Source organism: Cherax quadricarinatus, chromosome 36, assembly GCF_038502225.1.
Source record: "Cherax quadricarinatus isolate ZL_2023a chromosome 36, ASM3850222v1, whole genome shotgun sequence".
In the NCBI taxonomy this organism is placed as follows: domain Eukaryota; kingdom Metazoa; phylum Arthropoda; class Malacostraca; order Decapoda; family Parastacidae; genus Cherax; species Cherax quadricarinatus.
The window spans coordinates 31,453,420-31,478,737 of NC_091327.1; the positions used below are offsets into that span (position 1 = coordinate 31,453,420).

At 41.1% G+C, this 25,318-nt stretch overlaps 1 protein-coding gene across 1 annotated transcript in view; it reads right to left on the reverse strand.

Moving 5' to 3' along the window:
* Nucleotides 1-6,308: 6,308 nt before the first annotated feature.
* Nucleotides 6,309-25,318, reverse strand: part of epsilonCOP (coatomer subunit epsilon) — an 88,397-nt gene continuing 69,387 nt past the window's right edge. Inside the window, exon 7 of the mRNA XM_070091632.1 lies at nt 6,309-13,666. Within this exon, the coding sequence (XP_069947733.1) occupies nt 13,550-13,666 (117 nt within the window). The 3' untranslated portion in view covers nt 6,309-13,549. The remainder of the gene's footprint in view (nt 13,667-25,318) is intronic.

The following is a 25,318-nucleotide window of genomic DNA, read 5'->3' on the forward strand; positions in this document are numbered from 1 at the left end:
GGCGTAGCCAAAGTTGGATACGGAGGACTAAGGGGTGAGGTGTATCAAATTTTTGTATAGCCTGTAAAGCACTAAGGGAGTCTGAGACAACCACAAATGATGACACAGGCATAGATGCAATACGGATAAGTGCTGTAAGGATGGCATATAATTCAGCAGTAAAAATACTAGCCGAAGACAGTAAATGCCCTTGTACGACGCTGTCCGGAAACACTGCTGCGAATCCTACGCCGTCAGAAGACTTAGAGCCATCTGTGTACACAGCAATGGCATGAGAATGAGAGTGAAAGTGGTCAAGAAAAAGAGAGCGGGAAGCGACCGTAGACAGTTGGGCTTTCGAGCAAGGGAGGGAGAAGGGACAGACTCGAACAGCTGGAACTTCCCAGGGGGTAGGGAAAAGTGAGATGCTACATGTACATAGAAAGGTGGTAGTTGAAGAGAAGACAAGAGCGAATGAAGGCGAAGAGAGAAGGGACGGAGTAAACAGGGGCGGCGAACAAATAAAGAATGTCTACTAATATCAGTGACCATTCTATAAATGGAAGGATTGCGGAGATCATGAGAGCGTACATAGTAGCGCAGGCAATGGGCATCACGGCAATCGGATAAGGATGGAACGTTCGCTTCTGCATAGAGGCTCTCGACAGGGGAAGAGCGAAAAGCACCAAGGCATAAACGTAATCCTTGGTGATGAATGGGGTTAAGGCTAGAGAGAGTAGCAGGAGATGCCGCTGAATAGATCAGGTCACCATAATCAAGTTTCGATAAAATAAGGGTGGAATGTAGGCGAAGGAGGGTTCGACGATCAGCTCCCCATGAAAGATGAGCAAGGGTTTTAAGAAGGTTCAGCCGGCTGTGACAAGTTGCCTTCAGAGAGGTAATGTGAGGTTTCCAGGATAACCTACGATCAAAGAGGAGGCCCAGAAACTTGACTGTATCACGTTCAGGGATACGGGAGCCATAGAGATACAAAGGATGATCGGAGATGACAGAGCGTCTAGTGAAAGTGATTTGGTGGGTTTTAGTGCTGGAAAATTTAAACCCACGTGTGGTGGCCCAATTGGAAACACGGTCGACTGCATGTTGGAGAGAAACTGTATACACCCAGTTATACCAGAGTTATATACCTGTGAAAGCTGAAACTTTTGACACAATTTCACCCCCCCCCTTGGGTATGTTGTTAGGGGCCTGAGAAGGTTATTAGGAGCCTTGGGACGATATACGGAGCCTGGGGAGGTTATGTGGGGCCTGGGGAGCTTATACAGGGCCTAGGGATGTTATTAGGGGCCTGGGGAGGTTATGCATGGCCTGGGGAATTTATTACGGGCCTGGGGAGGTTATTAGGAGCCTGGGGACGTTATGCAGGGCATGGGGAGGTTATTAGGGGCCTGAGGAGGCTATACAGGGCCTAAGAAAGTTATTAGGGTGGAAGTTATTTGGGGCCTGCGGAGGTTATGCGTGGCCTGGGAAGGTTATTAGGGGCCTGGGGAGGTTATTAGGGTCTTTTGAGGTTATTAGGGGTTTGGGGAGGTTATTAGGGGCCTAGGGAGGTTATTAGAAGCCTGTGAAGGATATACGGGGCCTGGGGAGGTTATGCGGGCCTGGGAGCTTATACAGGGCCTGGAGAGATTATCATGGGCCTGGGGAGGTTATTAGGTGCCTAAGGAGGTTATTTGGGGCCTTGGGAGGTTATGCGCAGCCTGGGGAAGTTTTTAGAGGCCTGGGGAGGTTAGTAGAGGCCTGGGGAGGTTATTAGGAGCCTGGGGACGAAATACGAGGCCTGTGGAGGTTATGCACATCCTGGTGAGCTTGTGCATTGCCTGGGGAGATTATCAAGGGCCTGGGAAGGTTATTAGGCGCCTTGGGAGGGTATTACGGGCCTGAGGAGGTTCTGTGCAGTCTGGGGAGGTTATTAGGGGCCTGGGGAGGTTATTAGGTGCCTAAGGAGGTTATTTGGGGCCTTGGGAGGTTATGCGCAGCCTGGGGAAGTTTTTAGAGGCCTGGGGAGGTTAGTAGAGGCCTGGGGAGGTTATTAGGAGCCTGGGGACGAAATACGAGGCCTGTGGAGGTTATGCACATCCTGGTGAGCTTGTGCATTGCCTGGGGAGATTATCAAGGGCCTGGGAAGGTTATTAGGCGCCTTGGGAGGGTATTACGGGCCTGAGGAGGTTCTGTGCAGTCTGGGGAGGTTATTAGGGGCCTGGGGAGGTTATTAGGTTCCTTGGGAGCTTATACAGAGCTTGGGGAGGTATGGGCCTGGGGAGGTTATGTGCAACCTGGGAAGGTTATTAGGTGCATGGGGAGGTTATTAGGAGCCTCGGGAGGTTATTAGGGGTCTGGGAAGGTTATTAGGGGCCTGGGGAGGTTATACGGGGCCAGGTGAGTTTATTAGGGGCCTGAAGAGGTTATTATGGGCCTAGGGAGGTTATTAGGAGCCTGGGGACGATATACGGGCCATTGGGAGGTTATGCGGGGCCTGGGGAGCTTATATAGGGCCTGTTGAGACTATAAGGGGCCTGGGGAGGTTATTAGGTGCCTGGGGAGTTTATTAGGGGCCTGGTGAGGTTATGCGCAGCCTTGGGAAGTTATTAGGGGAATGGGGAGGTTATTAGGGGCCTGGGGAGGTTATGCATTGCATTGGGAGGTTATTAGTGGCCTGGGGAGGATATTAGTGGCCTGGGGAGGTTGTTAGGAGCCTGGGGACGATATATGGGGCCTGGAGAGGTTATGCGGGGCTTGGGAAGCTTATACAGCGCATGTTGAGATTATCATGGGCCTGGGGAGGTCATTCGATGTCTGGGGAGGTTATTAGGGGCCTGGGGAGGTTATTCACAGCCTGGGGAAGTTATTAGGGGCATGGGGAGGTTATTAGGGGCCTGGGGAGGTTATACGCTACCTGGGGAGGTTATTAGGAGGGTGCGGACGTTATTAGGAACCTGGGGAGGTTTTTAGGGGCCTGCAAAGGTTATTAGGGGCCTTGGGAGGTTATTAGTGGCCTCGGGAGATTATTCAGGACCTGGGGAGGTTATTATGGGCCTGGAGAGGTTAACGAGACCTGGGGAAGTTATTAGGGGCCTGGGGAGGTTATTTGGGGCCTTGGGAGGTTATATAGGGCCTTGGGAGGTTATTAGGGGCCTGGGGACAATATACGGGGCCTGTGGAGGTTATGCGGGGCCTGGGGAGCTTATACAGGGCATGTTGAAATTATCAGATGCCTGGGGAGGTTATTAGGTGCCTGGGGAGGTTGTTAGGGGCCATGGGAGGTTATGCGTGGCGTGGGGAGGTTATTAGGGGCCTGGGGATGTTATTAGATGCCTGGGGACGTTGTTAGGAGCCTGGGGATGATATACGGGGCCTGGGGAGGTTATGCTGCGCCTAAGGAGCTAGGTAGTGATAGTAGATAATGGTGGTAATGGTAGTTCCTGGTAGTGAATCTGCTTCAATATTTATATTATGTATTTGTATTGTGCAGTGAAGAGTTTTTATGAGGATAGCGAGGCTCAGGTTAGAGTATGTAGGAGGGAGATTAGGAAAGGTTGGAGGGGGTAAAGGAGGTTTTGTATGCGAGGGGCTTGGATGTCCAGCAAGCATGCGTGAGTGTGTTAGGAGCAAATGGAGACATGATTTTTAGGACGATGTGCTGTTGGAGTGTAAGCAAGGTAACATAAAGGGATTCAGGGAAACTGGCAAGCTGGACTTGATTCCTGGAGATGGGAAGTACAGTGCACTCTGAAGGAGGGGTGTTAATGTTGGTTTTATAACTGTAGTGTAAGGACGCCTCTGGCAAGACAGTGATGGAGTGAATGATGAAAGTTTTTCTTTTTTGGGCCGCCCTGCCTTGGTGGGAGACAGCCAATGTGTTAATAAAAAATTATGGGGGAGCACTAAACCTGTAGGGATTGTACAGCACCTGAAGGGGAGCTGGGGTATTATTATAATCAAAAAGAAGCACTAAACCACAAGGACTATACAGCACTGCAGGGCAGGAAAGGAAGCAAGGGTATCAGGTGGCAAGAGGGAGAGGAATGATTAGTAGGTTACGGAGAACAGCGGGGCAGTGGATAGTGCAGGGGTAGAGGGTAGCAAGAGATAGAGGCAGAAAGGGCTGAGGGGACTGCTAAAGGTATCATTAGAGTTTGTGGAGTAAATCAGTTGTCAAGAAGTCGGTAAGAGAGTCTGGATTAAAGGAGGATCCATCAGCAAGGAGGGAAGGTAGAGAGACCAACAGAGCAGAGATGACGGAGGTAAGTTCTGAGTGCTCATTGATAGAGTGGGCAGACTAACAGAATGTGGCTAACCGATACTGGAGCCTGACAATTCTCACAGAGAGCAGGGCACCTCTCCATGAGATACCCATAAGACGAGTGTGGCCAATGCGAAGATGAGAGCGAGTAGTCTCCCAACCACAACACTGATGACAAGTAGACAGCCAGTAACCTAGACTGAGTTTAATAGAGTGAAGTTTGTTATTGAGCAGGTCAGACCAACGTTGTTGCCAACGGGTGTGAAGGCGGGTAGCTATTACAGCAAATTAGTCCGTAAATGGAACACCTCTATATGAAACTGGTAGGTCATGTACTGCTGACCGTGAAGCAGTGTCTGCCTGTTCATTGCCCTGTACGTCAACATGACCAGGGACCCAACAAAAAATATCTTTATTCTTAGTAGAGATATGGCGTAACCAAGGTTGGATATGGAGAACTAGGGGGCGAGGTGCATCAAATTTTCATATGGCCTGTAAAGCACTAAGGGAGTCTGAAACAACCACAAATGATAACACAGGCATAGATGCAATACGGATAAGTGCTGCAAGAATGGCATACAATTTAGCAGTAAAAATGCTAGCTGAGGATAGTAAATGCCCTTGCACGACACTGTCCGGAAACACTGCTGTGAATCTGATGCCGTCATAAGACTTAGAGCCATCTGTGTACACTGCGATGGCATGAGAATGAGAGCGGAAGTGGTCAAGAAAGAGACCAGGAAGCTACCATAGGTAGTTGGGCTTTTGCTCAAGGGAGTGAGAAAGAACAGACTCAAACAGCTAGAACTTCCCGGTGGGGGGGCAGGGAAAAGTGAGACGCTACATGAACGTAGAAAACATCTTGATAAAGCCACAGTGTCACAAACACATCATGATAAAGCCAGTGTGTCACAAACACATCTTGATAAATCCACAGTGTCACAAACACATCTTGATAAATCCACAGTGTCACAAACACATCTTGATAAATCCACAGTGTCACAAACACATCTTGATAAATCCACAGTGTCACAAACACATCTTGATAAATCCACAGTGTCACAAACACATCTTGATAAATCCACAGTGTCACAAACACATCTTGATAAATCCACAGTGTCACAAACACATCTTGATGAAGCCAGTGTGTGAAACATAGTCAATAAAGGATCACTTTATACTTTATTTGTGTCTATTTTTCAGTATTGCTCTACTTTGTCCTTTGGATGTATGGAAGTTTGTCATGGGATTCTCTCTGCAGTTTGCAATGATGATTATTGCAGTTTTATAATAAATGTTTTGGGTGTTGCAATCTTCCTGACATATCAACATCACTGTTATATACAAACCTCATAATTAATATTATATAATATTGATATTAAAATCTCTGGGCCCACTAAATCCACACTAACCAAAGTACAGTGGTAACTCGGGATACGGAGCTCAAAACTCGAACAATTATGCAAGTGTATTTATGTAAGTGCTTTTGTAAGTGTATTTTTGGGGGTCTGATATGGATTAATCTAATTTACGTTATTCCTTATGGGAACAAATTCGTTCAGTATTGGCACTCGAACAGCCTTCTGGAACAAACTTAATTTCGTATCCCAAGGTACCACTGTACTGTACTATATTGTACATGTCTGTACCATTACTGTAACTTGTAAATGATAAATGTATAGGTAATCCTGGCTTTATGCATCATTGTTCCATGCATAAGACAACCATACCACACTGCTACACCATCAACATCTAAGCATAAGAAAAGAATTTTTCCTTTGAAAGTCATGCATGTCATAAGAGGCTACTAAAATGCCAGAAGCAAGGGGCTAGTAACCCCTTCTCCTGTATACATCACTAAATATAAAAAAAATACTTCTGTTTTTCTTTTTAGGTCACCCTGCCTCAGTGGGATATGGCTGGTACATTGAAAAAACTTCTGAAAATTATGAGACCTTTACTCACTCTGCCTGAGGTATCCCAGCAAGTGAGCCCATCTCCTGTATTATCCCAGTGCCTAACAGAATAGAGAATGGAATAAGAGGGTACAAATAAAAATGGGAACTATGGCTATAGTTTACTTAATAACAAAGAGCAAGAGTACAACATATCCTGACAGAAAATTATATAATATAACAATTGACCTATGAGACTTATTACCAGGGGAAGGGTAGATGATATCAGTAACACAGACTTGTACTCACTCTTAATTCACCGACCAGGTGACCCGAGATTCGCAATGCGTGGTCCACTACAAGCACGGCTGTCCAGGGCTCCCACTCACCGGACCTATCAGTAACCTCTCTCTAGCTGTTTTCTTGAGCTTACATGTCCCTTAAAGCACCCCCCTTCCCCATAAGGCGTAGACGACGTGTTACGGCCTGACACCGGTTGAAGAACTTACATAAGCCGAGAGGCGTGTCTAACAACTAATTGTCAAGGAAAGGTGTGTGACACTTTACGTACTGGAGTTATGTCTCCCTTAGTGACCTCACAAGCACTACATCACAAAATGGCACTGATTGTACAATGCTGTTGTATAATCCTGAATTATGAGAAAAGCAAAAAAATGCTGTTATTCATTACCTATATGAATTCAGAGATATACAGTGTCATGTTGATGCCCTGTAAAGCTTACTATATGGAAGATTCTCATCCTACACATTTATACACATTATCATGCACACAACTGTGTGGGTAAATAAATACATGATTGATTATCCAGCAATTTGTCATCTGCCATTCAAAACTGTGCGGCAGTCTTTTTAATACAGACACCTTTAAAATAATACAGAAAAAGAATATACTATATATTTTTTTTACATATCAGTCGTCTCTCATCACGATGGGGTAATGAAATAAAAGAATAAAGACATTCACCATCATTCATTCAATAGCAGTCTTGTCAGAAGCAATGTAACATCACAGTTAATGTGACCCTTTGAACTATGACATCCTCACTCATCCTTCAGAGTGCAGGTACTCTACTTCCCATCTCCAGAACTGTAACATCTTCACTCATTCTTCAGAGTGCAGGTACTGTACTCACCTCCAGGACTGTAACATCCTCACCCATCCTTCAGAGTGCAGGTACTGTATTCCCACTTCCAGGTCTCCTTACCCATCCTTCAGAGTGCAGGTACTGTACTTCCTACCTCCAGAACTGTAACATCCTCACCCATCCTTCAGAGTGCAAGTACTGTACTTCCTACCTCCAGAACTGTAACATCCTCACCCATCCTTTAAAGTGCAGGTACTGTACTTCCCACCTCCAGAACTGTAACATTATCACCCATCCTTCAGAGTGCAGGTACTGTACTTCCCACTTCCAGGACTAACATCCTCACCCATCCTTCAAAGTGCAGGTACTGTACTTCCCACCTCCAGGTCTGTAACATCCTTACCCATCCTTCAGAGTGCAGGTACTGTACTTCCTACCTCCAGAACTGTAACATCCTCACCCATCCTTCAGAGTGCAAGTACTGTACTTCCTACCTCCAGAACTGTAACATCCTCACCCATCCTTTAAAGTGCAGGTACTGTACTTCCCACCTCCAGAACTGTAACATTATCACCCATCCTTCAGAGTGCAGGTACTGTACTTCCCACTTCCAGGACTAACATCCTCACCCATCCTTCAAAGTGCAGGTACTGTACTTCCCACCTCCGGGACTCCAAGTCCCACTAACCAGGTTCTCTGAATTCCCGTGATTAATCCTACTTTGCTAACACACTAACACCAGAACATCAAAAAAATGATGTAACTATCATGTTTTTGACTAGTTCAACCCCAGCCAAGGATGCTGCATAATTGAAGATATATTCATTTGATCTTATATACAAACCATCTAGCAGACAATAACATTTGCCTGTTTGATGTGAGGACAAGGGAACAGTGGCTACAGTACTCCAGAGATGAACATCCTAGCCTGGAAAATTCTTACATTTATGGTAAATGCTGAATCTGTAGGGATCATCTGAGTATAACCAAGCCAGGTGGTGTATAGCCCAGCCAGGTGTTTTATAGCTCAGCCAGGTGTTGCACAACCAAGCCAGATATTGCATAAGCAAACCAGGTATTGCATAACCAAGCCAGGTGTTGTATAACCCCTACAGCATTTACAAATACGTATACATGAACCACAAACAGTAAATACATCATTCTCTTAAACTTTGAAATACATACAAAAAAAAATTCCTGTGATAAAATGGAAAGTGTCCTCAAACACATGTACTAGAGCAGTATTCCTGCAATAAACAGCTATTCTTTTATCACAATACTATACACTACAGGTGCGCCCCAACGTACAATGATTCGACTCAGGATATTTCAACTATACGATGGTGTGGCAACAATTACTTTGGAGGTGAAACTTGAGATAATTACCTAATATGAAGGCAACACATCCATAACTTGTATTTATTTACTGACTTTTCAATACTGGTATTTAGAGTAATTATTTGTTTATTATTCAGTGACAGTAGTTATTTATTGACTTATTTATCATATCATTCATATTTGACTTAAAATATTTTTGATGGTTTTGTGGAACCATAACCCCACTATAAGTCAATGAGAACCTGTAGTCCAAAATCTAACGAAAAAAGTATTTTACAAATTCACATTATTCCATTCTTGTGAGATGACAAACTTATTAATCTTTAAACACGTATAAAATTATGATGCTACTACACTTTTTACAGTAATTAACAAAGTTATCCTCTCAATACATAAGTTTCACAAGGCAAGCTGTTCAGTCTTTTATAATCCAGCATTACAGACTTACCTTCAGAGTCATTGGGAAGCTCTAAACTCGTACTGATTATACAGCACCTGAGAAACAACAGATGATGTTTTTATATACAGTGGACCCTCAGGTAATGGCATTAATCCATTCCAGAGAGCAAGCCTTTAACCGATTTTGCTTTTAACCAAATTAATTTTCCACATAAGAAATAATGAAAATCCAATTAATCCGTTTCAGACAGCCAAAAGTATTAACAAAAAATATTTTTTTTAAAGATTATAGATATATATGCAGAAAACAATGACAAATAAATATAAAGCACTAATAAAATGGATAAATAAACATTTAACATCACACTTAACTTTATTGACTCTAGTTGGTGTATGGAAGACGCATATGAGGCAAGAGGAAAGCTAGTTTATTATACTTCAATATGACGCTAATATCATGTCTATGGCTTATTTATATATCACAATTCATCTAATGTGACATAATAAACAATATTAATAACATAGAAACATGATATATATAAAGGGAAGGGGGACAAAAGAGATTGTACAAGTTATAGGGGAAAAGGTTTACGGAGTATACAAGGAAAAGTGTATGGTAGGGTTATTATTGAAAGAATTAGAGGTAAGACAGAGAGTAGGATTGCAGATGAGCAAGGAGGCTTTAGAGTGGGTAGGGGATGTGTAGATCAAGTGTTTACATTGAAGCATATATGTGAACAGTATTTAGATAAAGTAGGGAAGTTTTCATTGCATTTATGGATTTAGAAAAGGCATATGATAAGAGTGGATAGGGGAGCAATGTGGTAGATGTTGCAAGTATATGGAATAGGTAGTAAGTTACTAAATGCTGTAGAGTCTTTATGAGGATAGTGAGACTCAGGTTAAGATGTGTAGGAGAGAGGGAGATTACTTCCCAGTGAAAGTAGGTCTTGGACAGGGATGTGTAATGTCACCATGCTTAATATATTTATAGATGGGGTTGTAAAAGAAGTAAATGCTAGGGTGTTGGGGAGAGGAGTGGGATTAATTATGGGGAATCAAATACAAAATTGGAGTTGGCACAGTTACTTTTTGCTGATAATACTGTGCTTATGGGAGATTCTAAAAAAAAATTGCCAAGGTTAGTTGATGAGTTTTGGATGGTGTGTAAAGATAGAAAGTTGAAAGTGAACATAGATAAGAGTAAGGTGATGAGAGCATCAAATGATTTAGATAAAGAAAAAATGGATATCACATTGGAGAGGAGGAATATGGAAGAAGCAAATGTTTTCAGATACTATTTGGGAGTTGACTTGTCAGTGAATGGGTTTATGAAGGATGAGATTAACAATAGAACTGATGAAGGAAAAAAGGTGAGTGGTGCGTTGAGGTACCTGTAGAGACAAAAAACGTTATACATGGAGGCAAAGAAGGGAAAGTATGAAAGTATAATGGTACCAACAATCTTATACAGGTGTGAAGCTTGAGTTGCAAATGCTGCAGCAAGGAGGTGGCTGGAGGCAGTGGAGATGTCCTGTCTATGGGCAATCTGTGGTGTAAATATTATGCAGAGAATTCAGAGTGTGGAAATTAGGAGGAGGTGTGGAGTTACTAAAAGTACGTATTAGTCAGAGGGCTGAAGAAAGGTTGTTGAGGTGGTTTGGTCATTTCGAGACAATGGATCAAAGTAGAATGAGTTGGAGAGCATATAAAGCTGTAAAGGAAGGAAGGCAGGGTAGGGGTCATCCTAGAAAAGGTTGAAGGGAGGGGGTAAAGGTTTTGTGAGCGAGGTGCTTGGACTTCTAGTGAGCATGTGTAAGCGTGTTAGATAGAAGTGAATGGAGACGAATAGTTTTTGGGACCTGACGAGCTGTTGGAGTGTGAGCAGGGTAATATTCAGTGAAGGGATTCAGAGAAACCGGTTAATTTTATATAGCCAGATTTGAGTACTGGAAATGGGAAGTACAATTCCTGCACTTTAAAGGAGGGGTTTAGGATATTGGCAGTTTGGAGGGATATGTTATATATCCTTACATATGCTTCTAAACTGTTGTATCTGGGCACCTCTGCAAAGACAGTGATTACGTGTGAGTGAGGTGAAAGTGTTGAAGGATGGTGAAAGTATTTTCATTCTGGGGATTTTCTTTGTTTTTGGGTCACCCTGCCTCGGTGGGAGACTGCTGACTTGTCGAAAAAAAATCATGGGTGAGCACTAAACCCAATGGGGTCATAGTGCCTCAGGAAATGGAAGGAATTCAGGCTTGATTCAAGGTATTGGAGCATTGGCAAAATTCCTCAGATCAAGAGCCCCTCACAAACATCAAATTATTACAATCAAAATTAAGTGCTAAACCCACAAGGGTCACCAACATCAAGGAACCTCCTTTGAGGGAAGATTGGCTTCACTATTCTGTATGATAATCACAGTGACAGTTTCATAGTGTTTTTACACAGTTTTACTGTGTTTTTACATTGTTTTGTAGTTTTTAGTGTTCTTGTAGTTTCCTGTAGTGTTTTTAGTTTTTTATGCATTATTTAGTGTTTTAAGGTTTTAGCATTTTCACAGTTTTCTTTTACAGTATTTTTGGAGTTTTTTTTACAATTTTTTGTATTTTTTTCAGTTTTTAGTTTTGTGGTGTTTTATGATTTTTTCACTTTTTTTTTTTTTTTTTTTTTTTTTTAGTTTTAAGTATTCTTGCAGTTTTGTGGAGTTTTTGCAGTTTTTTACAGTGGTTTTAAAGTAATTCTGCAGTAATTTTTGTAGTGTTACTTGGTGGGAAGGGGGATTTCAAGGGCCAACACCCCTGTAGCCAGATCCATGACCAGGTCTCCCTGTGTATCAGGGTTTGATCAATCAGGTTGTTACTGGTGGCCGCACATAGACCGATGTATGAACTACAGCCCAGCTGGTCAGGTATTGACTTTAGGTGCCTGTCCAGCTCCCTCTTGAAGTTAGCCAAGGGTATATTGGTAATCCCCTTATGTATGATGGGAGGCAGTTGAACAGTCTTGAGCCCCTGACACTTATTGTGTTCTCTTAGTGTAAACATGGCACCCCTGTTTTTTACTGGGGGATGTTGCACTGCCTGCCAAGTCTTTTGCCTTCATAGAGAGTGATTTTGGTGTGTAGATTTGAGACTAGTTCCTCTAGGATTTTCCAAGTGTACTATATTATTATGTATCTTTCCCATATGTGTTCCAAGGAGTACAGGTCAAGGGCCTTCAACTGTTCACAGAAATTTAGGTGCTTTAATGGTACTTATGCATGCAGTAAATTATCAAAATTAAAATCAAGTGCTAAATCCAGTAAGGTCATATAGCTGCATGCAGTAAAGGTTCTCTGCATATCCTCCATGTCTGCAATTTTGCCTGCCTTGAAAGGGGCCATTAGTGTACAGCAATATTCCAGCTTAGAGAGAGAACAAACATTTTGAAGAGAATCATCATTAGCTTGGCATCCCTAGTTTTGAAAGTTCTCATTATCCATCCTACCATTTTCCTAGATGTGGTATATACATTGTTGTAATCTTTGTTTTGGGGGTGCTTTTACAGTTTTTGTTTTTGCAGTGTTTTTACTATGCTTTTTCCAGTGTTTTTTGTCACTGTGGTGTTTTTAAAGTGTATTTGTATGTTTTAAGTGTTTTTGTAGCATTTTTGCAGGTTTTTAGTGTTTTCTTAGTGCTTTTCATGTTTTCGTAGCATTTTTCAATGTCTCTGGAGTTTCTTGTAGTGCTTTTCCATTTTGCAGTGTTACTGTAATGTTTTACAGTGTTCTTAGTGTTTCTGCAGTGTTCTTGGGTTTTTACTGTGTTTTTGTAGTGTTTTTACATTTTTTTTAGTAGCAGAGACATACTAGTGGGAAGGAATTTGCATATGAAGTGGTGGTGGATGTCAACAGTAGTACCATGTTGAGTGGACGTGCAGGTGGTAAAGCTTTAACAGTAGGGAGGGATAATAGGCTGGAATACTGTTGGTAGGTAATAGTTATAGTCAAGCACATGAGGTATTCTGCATTTTGATTTGGTTGAGGACCCTGGCATGTTCCTGCATTTGAAGGAAGGCCTGTCAATTTCTAGTAGTTTATCCTTGAGATATGGCATTATGACTACAAGTGTCTCTGTGCATGTGAAAGTGGCTGGGTGTTGTGTGAGACAGGTGAGGGAAGCGAGATGGAGAAGGTTCCTTGTTATTTTCTATGGTAAGGAGCCCCTGAAAATTGACTGAAGAGGGTATCTACACTTCCTTGAAGCAAGAGTTCTTCACTGGCATCAAAGCACAATTTCTCCATCTCACATCCTTAAATTGAGAGTTCACTATATTGTATAGTATTTCATGTTTGGCAAGGTATTAGAAAACATCAAAATTTACAGAAATAAGTTTACTGATATGAAAATGGCAATGTTCATAAATTTCCAAAATTTAAATAATCCTTATGGAATTAAACATGAAAACTAAAACATTTAATTAAATCCCACAATTTAATCAAGACATAAATCTACCTTTAAATCAAAAGCCTAAACTTTTAAATACCACAATGGAATCATAATTTAATTTTAGACTGGTGTAAGTTAAGCAGCATATTGTTTAACCAGACGGTTGAATTCTTCTTCTTTGGCCACAATGTCTTGCACAAACTTGTGACATTTGTGTTCATCTCTAAGTTGTGCCAAATATCTGCTAGCAACCTGAAATTATACAGGGAATATATTTAATATAATATAATATAATATAAGTAGTAGGTTGGTAGACAGTAACCACCCAGGGAAGTACTACTGTCCTGCCCAATGAGTGTAAGACAGAGTCCCGTATTTGTTTTACAAGATGGTAGGAATGCTAGTGTCTTTTTTATCTGTATCATAGACACACACAAGATAACAGGTATATCTTGATACTTTTACTCACACTTAGGTCACACTACACATGCATATACATGTTTATGTATACACACTCACCTGAGTTTTTTTTTATTCTATCTTTATATTTCTTGTTTTTATTTCTTTTCCTTTCATATCCATGGGTAAGTGGAATAAGAATCTTTCTTCCATAAGCCATGAGTGGGATTTTTAATGTGTGTGGATGTAGAGCAAATGATAAGATATGATTGTGGATGCTATGAATAAAAAAGAAGCTGGATGTCTTGGCTCTAGCTGAAACAAAGCTGAATGGGGGTAGGAGAGTTTCAATGGGGAAAAATAAATGGGATTAGGTCAGGGGTTTCTAAGAGTTAGAGCTAAGGAAGGTGTAGCAATAATGTTGAAAGGATCAGTTATCGCAGGAAAAGAGGGAATATAAATGTATAAATTCAAGGATTATGTGGAGTAAAACAAAGGTTGGATGTGAAAAGTGGGTTATAGTGTTTATGCACTTGGAGAAGAGAGAAGTGTTGAGGGGAGAGAGAGAGATTTTGGGAGATGCTGAGTGAGTGCATGGGAAGTTTTGAACCAAGAGAGTACTTGGTTGGGGACCTATATTCTAAAATGGGTAAATCTGTTGTGGAGGGAGTAGTAGGTAAGCTTGGGATGCCAAGGGTAAATTAAAATGGGGGGCCTTTAACTGAACTGTGTGTAGAAAGATGCTTGGTAATAAGTAATATATACACCTACCATCCGACTTACGACTGAGTTTGGTTCCGAAACCGGTCGTAAGTCGAAATGGTCGTAAGTCGAACTTTACTACTGAATATCAACATAACATTTTTATAATGACTTTATTTTATTGTTTTATTTTGGTATTTCATGTTTTACTTTACTTTTTATGCTGTTAGTACTGTATTTTATACTATAAGGTTTAGGATAAACATTGTGTACAACACAAACACTTGTTTATTTCCCAGAAATTTGGCATAAAAAACACGGTCATAAGTCGAGCAGGTCATAAGTCGGATGGTAGGTGTATTTTATGAAAAAGATGATAAGTAAACAAGATATAATACAGAACATAATGAAAGTATAGGCATCTTTTGAAATTTGTGTGAAATTGGCAAATTTGCCAATTTCTGACCACTTTATTGGATAATTGAAATCGGTAAATGGGTGGTTTCTTGTGCTCATTCGATAGAAAAAATGGAGTTTAGCAAAATAGTTATGATTTTTGTCAACTGGTACATTGGAATTGGCCGAAAATGGGGCTCAAAGTGGGTGAAATCACCAATGCGTAAACATCGTCGAGACCACTAACTTCGCTAGAGCATAATTCCGTAAGTTTTCCATCAAATTTCTTACTTTTTGTGTCATTATGATCGGGAAAAGATTATCTATCATTTCGTAAGAAAAAATAATTTTTTTTTTTCTTTCAAAAAATTTCCAACCCTGAGAACAAGTTTAGGAGAGGGCCTGCCAACCCTGAAAGGGTTAAGGATTAAGGATGTTATTTCTTTGCATAGCTTACAATGTGTAATTACAATTTTTATTGCTAAATACAAATAAGCCACTATCATACTGGGGCACTTCGGGCATACTAAACCTTATGCCTAACAGATTACTTAATATTAGGCATATACAGTGGACCCCCACCAAACGATGGCATCACCTTACGTTAAATCCACCATACGATACATTTAACACAAAAATTTTGCCTCACCTCATGCGATTCGTCCGAGACGCGTCCACATGTGGCCTGAGCATGCCTCAGCTGCCCCATGGGTGCCAGTGTTTACAAGCCAGCCAGTGCGGTAGCATCCACGCATACAATCGGAACATTTCATATTATCACAGCGTTTTTAGTGATTGTACCTGCAAAATAAATCACCATGGGCCCCAAGAAAGCTTCTAGTGCCAACTGTGTGATAAAAAAGGTGAAAATTACTATGGAAATGAAGAAAGAGCTAATTGCTAAGTACGAAAGTGGATTGCGTGTCTAGGAGCTGGCCAGGTTGTATACCAAACCCCAATCAACCATCGCTACTATTGTGGACAAGAAAACGGCAATCAAGGAAGCTGTTCTTGCAAAAGGCGCAACTTTGTTTTCGAATAAGAGATCGCAAGTACTCGAAGATGTTGAGAGACTGTTACTGGTGTGGATAAACGAAAAACAGATAGCATCTCTCAAGCGATCATATGTGAAAAGGCTAGGAAGTTGCATGACGATTTAATTAGAAAAATGCCTGCAACTAGTGGTGATGTGAGTGAATTTAAGGCCAGCAAAGGTTGGTTTGAGAGATTTAAGAATCGTAGTGGCATACATAGTGTGACAAGGCATTGTGAGGCTGCCAGTTCAGACCAAAAAGCGGCTGAAAAATTTGTGAAGGAATTCAAGGATTACATAGACAGTGAAGAACTGAAACCTGAACAAGTGTTTAATTGCGATGAAACAGGCCTGTTTTGGAAGAAAATGCCAAATAGGTCATTTCAAACTTCAAAAAACTCTACACAAAAGCTATGCTTCAAAAGTGCTTTGTAGTGACCACAGACACTCGATTGACTCTAAGAGAGTTTTGGAAAGATCACTTTAGTATCCTGAGTTTTGTAAACCTTATAGGTACGGCTTGGGAGGAAGTGACTAAGAGGACCTTGAACTCTGGCTTGGAAGAAACTGTGGCCAGAATGTGTAGACAAAAGGGGCTAACCCTGAGAAGCGTATGCCAGTTGTGGAATCAATTGTGGCATTGGGGAAGTCCTTGGGGTTGGGGGTTAGTGGGGAGGATGTGGAAGAGTTGGTAGAGGAGGACAATGAAGAACTAACCACTGATGAGCTGCAAGATCATCTTCAACAGCAAGAAGCCAGACCTGAGGAAACTGCTTCAGAGGAGGGGAGAGAGAAATTGAAGAAGTTGCCTACTTCAAAGATTAAGGAAATGTGTGCAAAGTGGCTTGAAGTGCAAACCTTCATGGATGAAAATCACCCTCACACAGCTATTGCAAGCCATGCTGGTGACTATTACAATGACAATGTTGTGAACCACTTTAGACAAATCATAAAGGAACGGGAGGTACAGGCCTCTATGGACAGATATGTTGTGTGACATAGGTCCAATGACTCTCAAGCTGGTCCTAGTGGCATTAAAAGAAGAAGGGAAGTAACCCCGGAAAAGGACGTGCTACCTAAAGTCCTAATGGAAGGGGATTCCCCTTCTAAACATTAACAACTTCCACATTCTCCCCTCCTCCCATCCCATCAATCATCACCAGATCTTCAATAAAGGTAAGTGTCAGTTTGTGTGTATTAAAATTAATATTTCATGTGGTAAAATTTTTTTTTTTTTCATACTTTGGGGTGTCAGGAACGGATTAATTTGATTTCCATTATTTCTTATGGGGAAAATTAATTCACCTTACGATAATTTCAGCAAGCAATGAGCTTTCAGGAACGGATTAATATCGTAAGGTGGGGGTCCACTGTACAGTATATCATAGTTGGTTCGAACTGAACATCATTTTTTATATTTCAAGAGGTAGTTAGTGGTTTAGCAGTACAGAAGGGTCCCGCTTTACAGCATTTCACCTTACAGCATTTCGCTAATACAGCGATTTCAAATTATGACCAAAACTTTCTATATGGCGAGCAGTCTTTCAAATACAGCACTCGCCACAAGGTCTGTTTACATTCTCCATGAGCAAATCTCTCTATTGTGTAATAATAATCACTCTTGGGCACATTAAATGTCTTATTTTATGTCAACATAGACATTTTCATTAATCCATCTATGATATTTTCTTCAAAATTACAGTGCACCCCCGGTTTTCATAATTAATCCGTTCCAGAGAGAGTGACTAAACCCAAATTTGACGACTTCCGAATTAATTTTCCCCACAAGAAATAATGTAAATCCAATTAATCTGTTCCAGACACCCAAAAGTATTAAACAAAATAATTTTTTTATATGAAATATACATTTCCCTACACAGAAAACAATGAGACATGCAGAATAAAACAATACTAAAATGACACTTACCTTTATTGAAAACTTATTGAGTGATGAGACAGGACAGGAGAGGATGGAGGTGTACCACTGCTTGGAAGGGGAATCCCCCTTCATAAGGACTTCAGGTACCAAGTCCTTTTCTGGGGTTACTTCCCTTCTTTGTTATTTAATGCCACTAGATCAGCTTGAGAGTCACTGGACCCCTGTCACTCAAAAAAGTGTTCCAGAGAGGTCTGTATCTAGCATTTCTTTAAAACTTCCCTAAAATGGGACACAACAATGTCATTGTACATGTTGCCAACATGGCCGGCAACAGCCTTGTCAGGGTGAAGTTCATCCATAAATGTTTGTACCTTTGTCCACATTGCACAAATCTCCATAATCTTCGAAGAAGGCACCTTCCTCCATCTCTCTTCCTCCTCCTCCTCTGAAGCAATTTCCTGAGCTGTGGTCTGTTGCAGATGAAGCTCTTGCAGCTCTGTAGTGGTTAGCTCTTCATCGTGGTCCTCCAACAACTCTTCCACATCCTCGAAACTCACATCCAACTCCATGGAATACCCCAATGCCACAATACTTTCCACAACTGGCATAGGCTCCTCAGGGTCAGCCCCAAACCTTTCAAAATCCTTCTCTTGTACACATTGTAGCCACAATTTTCTCCAAGTAGAGTTCAAAGTACTGGAAGTCACTCCCTCCCAAGCCTTACCTATAAGGTTTATGCAATGGAGGATACTGAAGTGATCTTTCCAAAACTCTCAGGGTCAATTAAGTGTCTTAGGTCACTTCAAAGTGCTTCTGAAACACTGCTTTGGTGTACGTTTTTTTTTTGAAGTTTGAAATGACCTGCTGGTCCATGGGCTGGAGAGGAGTGGTATTAGGGGGCAAGAACTTCACTTTGATGAAATAAAACTCCTGCACCATTTACTCTTCCAAGTCTGGAGGATGAGCAGGAGCACTGTCCATTACCAGCAGGCACTAAAGTTCCAATTTATTTTCCAGGGGGTATTTCTTCACACTGGGGCCAAACACTTCATTGAACCAATCAAGGAAAATGTCCCTCATGACCCATGCCTTACTGTTTGCCTTCCACATCACACACAATTTACTCTTGGCAACACTTTTTCTTGAATACTAGGATTTTCAGAGTGATACTCCAGTAAAGGCTTCACTTTGAAATCCCCACTAGCATTACTACAGAACATGAGAGTTAGCCTGTCTTTCACAACCTTGTGTCCTGAGAACACCTTTTCCTCCTGAGTAATGTAGGCCCTCTTTGGCATTTTCTTCCAAAAGAGGCCTGTTTTGTCACAATTGAACACTTGTTAGGGGGCTTGAATTGTTCAGCCTCTATGTACCCCTTCAATTCCTGAAAATATTTTTCAGCCGCATTTTTGTCAGAACTGGCAGCCTCACCATGCCTTATCACACTTTGTATGCCACTACACTTCTTAAATCTCTCAAACCAGCCTTTGCTGGCCTTAAATTCACCAGTATCAGCACTAGTTCCAGGCATTTTCTTTGCGAGATCATCATGTAACTGCCCTGCCTTTTCACAACTTATTGACTGCATAACGCTATCTCCTGATAATTGTTTCTCGTTGATCCACACCAACAACAAAGTCTCCACATCTTCCAGTAATTGCGATCTTTGCTTTGTAAGCATATTTGCACCTTTTGCAACAACAGCTTACTTGATTTCCTTTTTTTTGGTCACGATAGAAGCAATGGTTGTATGGGGTTTGTTATACAACCTGACCAGCTTGGCGACACTCACTCCACTTTATTTATTTATTTATTTAAAAATTTGAGCACACATACAGAGGTACAAAAAATACAGATAAGAGCAGCATGCCAAAGCCACTTATACTATGCATAGCATTACGGGCTGGCTTAAAATTAACTTAAGATTAACTAAGCAATGATGAAATCAGTGATAAAACATTAATGTAAACAGATTACTATAAAGCACAAGTGAGTATTACAAAGACAGGTCATATGGTTGTATGCATTGTTGTACATTCAGTAGAATGGAGTATTCTGTTAGGTAGTGTATTTAAAAAATAATAAAGTTAGATTGGGTTTTAGGTTTAACATTTATGTGATATAATTGTGAGAAACATTTAAGATATACAATTTATAAGGTTCAGTTATTCAGTATTTATTTGGTTTTGGGTGAGTAAGTGATCTTTGAGAAGAGACTTGAATTTATAAACAGGTAGTGTTTCTTTTATATTTACAGGTAATGAATTCCAGATTTTAGGGCCTTTTATGTGCATTGAGTTTTTGCATAGTGTGAGATGGACACGAGGAACATCAAAGAGTGATCTGTGCCTTGTGTTATGGTCATGTGTTCTGTTGAGGTTGGCAAGGAGATGTTTGAGGGGAGGGTTAATATCAGAGTTAACTGTTCTATGTATGTAATAGGTGCAGTAATAAGTATGGATGTTTTGTATGGCGAGTAGGTTTAGTGTATTGAATATTGGTGGAGTGTGCTGCCTATAGTGAGAATTTGTTATCATTCTAACTGCAGCCTTTTGTTGGGTAATTAGTGGTCTGAGATGGTTACGTGTTGTTGAGCCCCATGCACAAATTCCATAGGTGAGATAGGGGTAAATAAGAGAGTGATATAGGGCCAGGAGGGCTGACTGTGGAGCATAGTACCATATCTTCGATAGTATGCCTACAGTCTTGGAAATTTTCTTAGAAATTTGTTGTATATGTGTATGAAATTTGAGTCTATTATCAAGGTGGATTCCTAAGAATTTTCCCTCTGTTAGCTTTGTGATAGGTGATCCGTTTATCATTATGTTAAGAGGGACATCTGTAGCTCTGTTACCAAACTGAATGAAGTAGGTTTTGTCAATGTTTAGTGTAAGTTTGTTAGTCCTCATCCAGGTAGATATTTTCTGTAATTCGGTATTTACAGTATTGGCTAGCGTGACTGGGCTCGGGTGGGAGAAGACGTATGTAGTATCATCTGCAAATAGTGTGGGTTTGAGTAATTGCGAAGCATTTGGTAGGTCATTTATGTATAGGAGAAAGAGAAGAGGGCCAAGGACACTTCCCTGTGGGACACCAACTGTAATTGGTTGTGCAGAAGAGTTTGCCCCATTTGCATACACATATTGGCTTCTGTTGCTGAGGTATGACTTGAGGTAGTTGAGGGAGTGCCCTCTTATACCATAGTGTGACAATTTTACGTGGAGCAAGTCATGGTCAACTGTATCAAAAGCTTTACGTAAGTCAATGAAGATCCCCAGTGGGACTTCTTTTTTCTCTATTGCAGTGTATATATGTTCTAGCATGTGTATAATAGCATCATTAGTATTTTTATTAGGCCTGAATCCAAATTGGCAGGGGTTGAGTATGTTTTGGGAGATAAGGTAGGAGTAGATTCGTTTATGAATTAATTTTTCGAAGATTTTTGAGAGAGGGTGTAAGTTGGATATTGGCCTATAGTTATTCAACTCTGTTTGGTCTCCTCCTTTGTGGATCGGGGTGACCCTTGCTATTTTGAGTACTGTAGGGAAGGTGGAGGATTCAATGGATTTGTTAAAGAGTGTTGCAATGATTGGTGATAGCACTTGTGACACTTTTTTGTATATAAAGGGTGGTAGGGTATTTAAATCTCCTGCCTTGTTTTTTAGTGTGTTGATAATAAGGGAGACTTCGTATGGGTTAGTCGGAGCTAGGAACAGTGTGTTCGGGTAGTTGCCGGTGAGGTAGTCATTTGGTGGGGTATCTGAGCTTGGGATTTTATTGGCAAGGTTTTGTCCTATAGTGGAGAAGAAATCATTGAGTCTGTTTGCTGTTTCTGTTGGTGGGAGTTGGGGTTCATCTGATTTTGCTAATTTTATTTCGCTATTTCGTGATATCTTTTTTGTTCCTAGAATTTCTGATAGGGTTTTCCAGGTCTTTTTTATATCACCTCGTAAGTTGGATAATCTGTTCTCATAATACAATTTTTTTGCCCTTCTTATCAGGCTGGTTAGGATTGACGAGTAACATTTTGTTTGGTCTCTGGTTATGTGACCCATTCTGTACTGTTTTTCATATTGGTGTTTTGTATTTATGGATTTGAGAATGCTGGGTGTTAGCCAGGGACTGTTCAGTCTCTTAGCTGTCATCTGTTTAGTTTTTTTAGGGCAGTGCTTGTTATAGAGGTATTGGGTCTTTTTTAGAAAATTATTAATACATTCGTCAATATCTGTATAGATTTCTAGCTCAGTGTGCCAGTCAATGTTTGCTACTGCTGTTGTGAAGTTATTAATGGCTGCCTCATTGTGAAGTCTGAAGGTGACTTTAGTAGTGTCTTGGGGTAATTTACCAAGAGTTGTTATGAGGAAAGTAGGGTAGTGGTCTGTGGTATTATCTGTAATTATGCCTGATTTTAAAGGGGATATGGTGTTGGTCCAGATGTGGTCAAGTAGGGAAACACTAGTCTCTGTAACTCTTGTAGGTTTTGTTACTGTTGGTAGCAACATACAGTTACTCATTGTGTTTGTGAATTCAGTAACGTGTGGGTCCTGGTCTTGCAGGAGATTTATATTGAAGTCACCTGAGAGTAGTAAGTGATCTTTGTTCATGCGTGCATCAGTTATCATACTTCCTAGGTTTTGACTAAATTGGCTAATGTTTGACTGTGGAACTCTGTAGATGTTTATCAATGTGAGAGGTTTTTGTAGGTATTTGGATTTGAATTTGGCTATTATATATTCCCCATGTTCATCCCTTGTGCAAGTATTAGTGATACATTCTAGTTGGTCTGAGTAGTTTCATATTTTGCAATGATGTCTTTCTTGAATTTTATAGTGTTTCTCACCTTCTTTACCCAAAGGCTGGCACTAGAAGCTATCTTTGGGCCCATGGTGACTTATTTAGCAGTTACAAGCACTAAAAAGAATGGAATAATACGAAATGTATTATATGAATGCGTGGGATTGTCCTCACTGGCTGGTAAACAATGGCACACTGCCTGTAAATGGTATGTTGGACCGCTTGGGCCGCGCGGATATGTTCGGGACGAATGACTATTACCGAATTCACTATTACTGAGCCAATTTTTTGACGAAAAAATGTGACTATTTCCGAAAATTACGAAATCCGGGGGTCTACCGTATGTAAGAAACATATAACATAGCATAAAAACATGTTGTTTATATGCTATGGAGGTGTGATTGCTGGGCGGAGGGAAAACATTACGTAATAATACAGTGGTCCCCAGGTTCGCGAAGTCACCGGTAACCGATAAATCCGGTATCCGAAGCGTTATATCGCAAAAAATTTGCCCCGGTTCCCGTAACAAAACCCGGTACACAATACGATTCGTACGAGACGTGTCCACATGTGGCCTGAACTGCCTCGTGTGTGCCAGTGTTTACAAGCCAGCCAGTGTGCGCGCATCTAAGGATACATTCGGTACATTCCATATTATCACTGTTTCTGGTGCTTGTTTCTGCAAAATAAGTCACCATGGGCCCCAAGAAAGCTTCTAGTGCCAACCCTTCGAGACCAAGGGTGCTAATGACTATTGAAATGAAGAAAGAGATAATTGCAAAGTATGCAAGTGGAGTGCGTGTGTCGGACCTGGCCAAGTTGTATAGTAAATCCCAATCAACCATCTCTACTATAGTGAGCAGGAAAATGGCAATCAAGGAAGCTGTTCTTGCAAAAGGTGCAACTGTGATTACAAAACAGCGATCGCAAGTGTTAGAAAATGTTGAGAGACTGTTACTGGTGTGGATAAATGAAAAACAGATAGCTGGAGATAGCATCTCTCAAGCTATCATTTGTGAAAAGGCTAGGCAGTTGCATGAGGATTTAATTAGAAAAATGCCTGCAACTAGTGGTGATGTGAGTGAATTTAAGGCCAGCAAAGGTTGGTTTGAAAGATTTAAGAATCATAGTGGCATACATAGTGTGATTAGGCATGGTGAGGCTGCCAGTTCAGACCACAAAGCGGCTGAAAAATATGTGCATGAATTCAAGGAGTACATAGAGGCTGAAGGATTGAAACCTGAACAAGTGTTTAATTGTGACGAAACAGGCCTGTTTTGGAAGAAATTGCCAAGCAGGACCTACATTACTCAGGAGGAAAAGGCACTCCCAGGACATAAGCCTATGAAAGACAGGCTTACTCTTCTCATGTGTGCCAATGCTAGTAGTGATTGCAAAGTGAAGCCTTTATTGGTGTATCACTAAGAAACTCCCAGAGTGTTCAGGCAAAAGAATATCCTCAAGGCTAATTTGTGTGTGCTGTGGAGGGCAAACACTAAGGCATGGGTCACTAGGGACTTTTTCTATGACTGGTTACACCATGCATTTGTCCCCACTGTGAAAAATTACCTAATTGAAAAGAAATTAGACCTTAAGTGCCTCCTGGTGTTAGACAGTGCCCCTGGTCATCCTACAGACTTGTCAGAGCGACTTTGTTGGGACATGAGCTTCATTAAGGTCAAGTTTTTGCCTCCTAATACCATTCCTCTCCTGCAGCCTATGGACCAGCAGGTAATTGCAAACTTCAAGAAACTGTACACAAAAGCTATGTTTGAAAGGTGCTTTGAAGTGACCACAGAAACTCTATTGACTCTAAAGGAGTTTTGGAAGGATCACTTTAATATCCTCAATTGTGTAAACCTTATAGGTAAGGCTTGGGAGGGAGTGACTAAGAGGACCTTGAACTCTGCTTGGAAGAAACTGAGGCCAGAATGTGTAGACAAAAGGGATTTTGAAGGGTTTGAGGCTAACCCTATGCCAGTTGAGGAATCCACTGTGGCATTGGGAAAGTCCTTGGGGTTGGAGGTTAGTGGGGAGGATGTGGAAGAGTTGGTGGAGGAGGACAATGACGAACTAACCACTGATGAGCTGCTAGATCATCTTCAACAGCAAGAGGCCACACCTGAGGAAACTGCTTCGGAGGAGGGGATGGAGAAAGTGAGGAAGTTGCCTACTTCAAAGATTAAGGAAATGTGTGCAAAGTGGCTTGAAATGCAAACCTTTTTTGATGAAAATCACCCTGACAGCTACTGCAAGCCGTGTTGGCAACCTGCACACTGACAATGTTGTGAACCACTTTAGGAAAGTCATAAAGGAACGAGAGGTACAGGTCTCTATGGACAGATATGTTGTGCGACAGAAGTCCAGTGACTCTCAAGCTAGTCCTAGTGGCATTAAAAGAAGAAGGGAAGTAACCCCGGAAAAGGACTTGCTACCTCAAGTCCTAATGGAGGGGGATTCCCCTTCTAAACATTAAAAACTTCGACACTCTCCCCTCCTCCCATCCCATCAATCATCACCAGATCTTCATTAAAGGTAAGTGTCAATTATTCTATTGTGTTTATTCTACTTTTATTATTGCTATTGTAATTATTCTATTACATTAAACTTAATATTTCATGTGGTAAAAGTTTTTTTTTCATACTTTTGGGTGTCTTGCACGGATTAATTTGATTTCCATTATTTCTTATGGGGAAAACTG